Raw genomic sequence first — 3,402 nt, 5'->3', positions numbered from 1 at the left:
ACCAGCAGAGGCTCTCGATGTGAATAAGGGAACAAACTGCTTCAAAGAAAAAAATATATAGGTGACTTGGAGCTCAATTAAAAAAGGAGGTTGACCCATCAAATCAATATAATCTCCAACTTCAATGAGAAACCAGCTCCTTCCTCTTCGCCTTCGGCTCCACAATTCGAGCTGCCAAATGGCAATCTTATTCTCTAACACCATTTAACACCAAACTTGACCCTTTCTTATGTCTTTCGTTTTTGTCCAAATGAAAATTGTCCCAACAATTACCAAAATTAGGCATGAAGCCAATGGAAAACTGATTAGCCTAAGCCTAGCCTCTGTAGCTGAGCCAAGTTGTTTAAACATTAAAAAGTTTTATGTTCTATGAAGGAAACTTAAGCATGCAGACAAGCAAACACGTCTTAGCAAAGTATTCAACAAGAAACCACGTATCATCTATCAATAAAATTGACTCTTGAACTAAACGAAAGCAAACAAAAGGAACGTGAAAACGAAAATTAGAACTAAAGAGCTAAGAAATCCAAAGGAGAGACTGGTAATAGGCCAAATGCGTCTTCAAAGGCAAACCAGAGGCTAAACAAAGCCGGTGTTCAGGGGGGATTGAAGGGGCCAGCCCTCTAAAATAAATTTTTTTCATTTAGGTCTATTATAATTTGTAAAATTTTAAATTAGTAATAGTAAAAATTATACTTTGATCTCTAAAATGATAAAAATTTGATTTAATTCTCTAAAAATTATAAAGATATAGGCTATTAAAATGGTGAAATTATATTTTACTATTATAAAAATATATAATTTAATTTCGACCCAAAAAAAATTTCTAACTTCACTTCTACCCCTAAGTCGTATTTCTGGATCCGCCAATGTCGATGTTTCCTTCTATATATAGAAAATAAACATACCATTTTTTGTTTCACACTTTTCACATTTCTTCTTCTTTTAAATATATCACACCTCTTTTTATTAGTCCCTCACAAAAAACAATACAAAACGCTCTATTTCGAACATCTTCCGACTAAAATTTCATAGAAATCAGCCTACAAAACTAGCTTCATCACCTATTTAATTATGCCTTGTTTCAAACTCCCCTTGTTTCTCTTCCTTTCTTCTCTGTTCCTCCATGCTTCTCTAGGTGTGCAAATGAAAACATCTCTTGTTTTTATTTATATAGTTTCATGCATCAAACGTGTCTTCTAACATTCGTGTAAATTTATGCAGCTGAAATTATTTGCGAAGATTTGCCCAACGATGTTTGCGCGTTTGCGATAGCATCTTCGGGGAAGAGATGCTTGTTGGAAACGGGGCTGGAGAAAAATGAAAAGGAGGAGTACCAATGCCGGACATCGGAGGTGATGGTGGAGAGAATGGCGGAGTATATCGAGAACGACGACTGTGTGCGGGCTTGTGGGGTTGACAGAAACTCAATTGGCATTTCATCCGATTCCCTTCTTGAGCCACAATTCACTGCCAAGCTTTGCGCCCCTGCTTGCTGCCACAAATGCCCCAACATTGTCGACCTTTTCTTCAATTTGGCCGCCGGTGAAGGTAATGAATTTGCCACCTTTTCATTCTTCCATTTAATAAATCAATAATTATAAAGTAGGAACCAATTAAATAGATTTTTAAAATTGGATAAGTAGTCAAATCGGTTAGATCATCAATTCTCAATTCGATCTATTTTATCGTCTCAGACTAGTTCTTTGATTTTGTTAAATAAATACTAAAATTTATAAAAATAAAAAAATAGTTCAACTAAATTTTATCTTCTCTCGATAATATAATATATTTTACCATTAAATCTAACATTTGTCAATGAATATATATTTTAAAATTAACATATAAAACTTCGTTAAAATATATTATAAATGTCTTTGTGTGGTGAGAAGTCAATTAACTTTTTATTAGAATTAGACATAAGTTTACATTTTGTTAATTTGATCATTGTTCTCTTTTAAAGTTAACTTTGGTCATTGATTTTTTTTTTAAAAGTCAGTTTGCTTTTTTTAACAAAACTACTGACTAAAACATCAATTTTTTTAAAAGCAAACTGGCTTTTTTTTTAAAAGGTCAATGACCAAAGTTAACTTTAAAAGAGAACAATGATCAAATTGACAAAAAAATGTAAACTTATATCTAATATAACTGTATTAAAAATACACGTGGATAAATATTTTAAAAAAGTCCGTGCAACTTGTCATATTTAAAATTTCATCAAAATGTTTTTTTAAATAATAAAATACAAGTAGATTTTCATGCTATTTGTTATATTTAAAATTTAACGTTTTAATCAATATGTTCATTAAAAATAATTATTCAATTTTTTTAAAGGTTGATTGTCAAATTCGATTATTTTTAAAAAGTTAAGGGTAAAATTTAGTTAAATAATAATGATTAAATTAGAAAAATATAAATGATTTATGATTAGGCGTTAGAAATTAAATACAATGGAACTTATCTTGTGATTCAATGAAATCTGCGGGTTCCTCCAAGAGACCAAGCTAAGTGTTAAATGAGGAATTAAATCTAATGATATATTATCCAATGCTTGGTTGCAGGAGTATTTTTACCAGATTTGTGTGAGGCTCAACGCGTCAACCCAAGACGTTCAATGGTGGAGTTGATGTCTAGCTCTGGGGCAGCCCTTGGCCCTATTTCAAGTGAAGCTTCAGCTTTAGCTCCAAGCCCAACTCCTCCTATTACTAGTGAAGTTCCTGATTCGAATGAAGCTTTAGCTTCAATCCTAAGCCCATCTTCTATTTCTAGTGAAGCTTCATCTTCAACTTCGTCTCCAGGCCCAACTCCTCTGCTAGGATGATCAAATTCCTTTGTCATTCTTGTTATTATTTGATAATTGGTTTCATCAAACTTATTTTGATTCGAGATGTAAATTGATTTGAGGAATAAATACGGAGTATGGGGTTTGTTTTTATGAGTGGAGTTTTAGCATACAGACAACCGATTTTTCCTTTCTGTCTTCTTTTTCAAACAAACATAGAAATTGTTTTCAATTTCATTCATTATAAATTAAAACAACTACTCCGGGTATCCAAAGATTTTCTTTGCCTCACTCTCATTTTTGTGTTGGTTTTGGTTAGAACTTGTTAACCAATAAGATTAAAAATGGAAGAAGATTGATACGGAATTCGGAAGCGGATTGTAAAGTTTGTTAAAGTCACGGATTTAACTTAGGGCTCAAGACTTTAGGAAAGAAACTTGAATTTTGACACAACCTGAAATGCAATCAAATCCAAGTTAGATAAAGCAATTAAAATAAATAACTAAGATAATTAAAATAGAATAATAAATCTATGATTAGAACAATAAGGAAGAAAATAAAAAAGATAGATGAAAAGATAGAACGTGATATGTAGAAGTCCTAAGAAGCCTTGGAAACAC

General features: G+C 32.0%; 1 protein-coding gene across 1 annotated transcript; it reads left to right on the top strand.

Moving 5' to 3' along the window:
• Positions 1–900: 900 nt before the first annotated feature.
• Positions 901–2,961, top strand: LOC108450793 (uncharacterized). Its single transcript, XM_017748563.2, has 3 exons — positions 901–1,138; positions 1,225–1,551; positions 2,562–2,961. The coding sequence occupies exons 1-3, from the start codon at positions 1,075–1,077 to the stop codon at positions 2,819–2,821; spliced, it is 651 nt and encodes a 216-aa protein (XP_017604052.1). The 5' UTR covers positions 901–1,074; the 3' UTR covers positions 2,822–2,961.
• Positions 2,962–3,402: the final 441 nt, after the last annotated feature.

The sequence above is a fragment of the Gossypium arboreum genome, chromosome 13, assembly GCF_025698485.1.
Source record: "Gossypium arboreum isolate Shixiya-1 chromosome 13, ASM2569848v2, whole genome shotgun sequence".
Lineage (NCBI taxonomy): Eukaryota > Viridiplantae > Streptophyta > Magnoliopsida > Malvales > Malvaceae > Gossypium > Gossypium arboreum.
The sequence above is the reverse complement of the archived record's forward strand: the minus strand, read 5'-3'. Positions and strand labels throughout refer to the sequence as shown.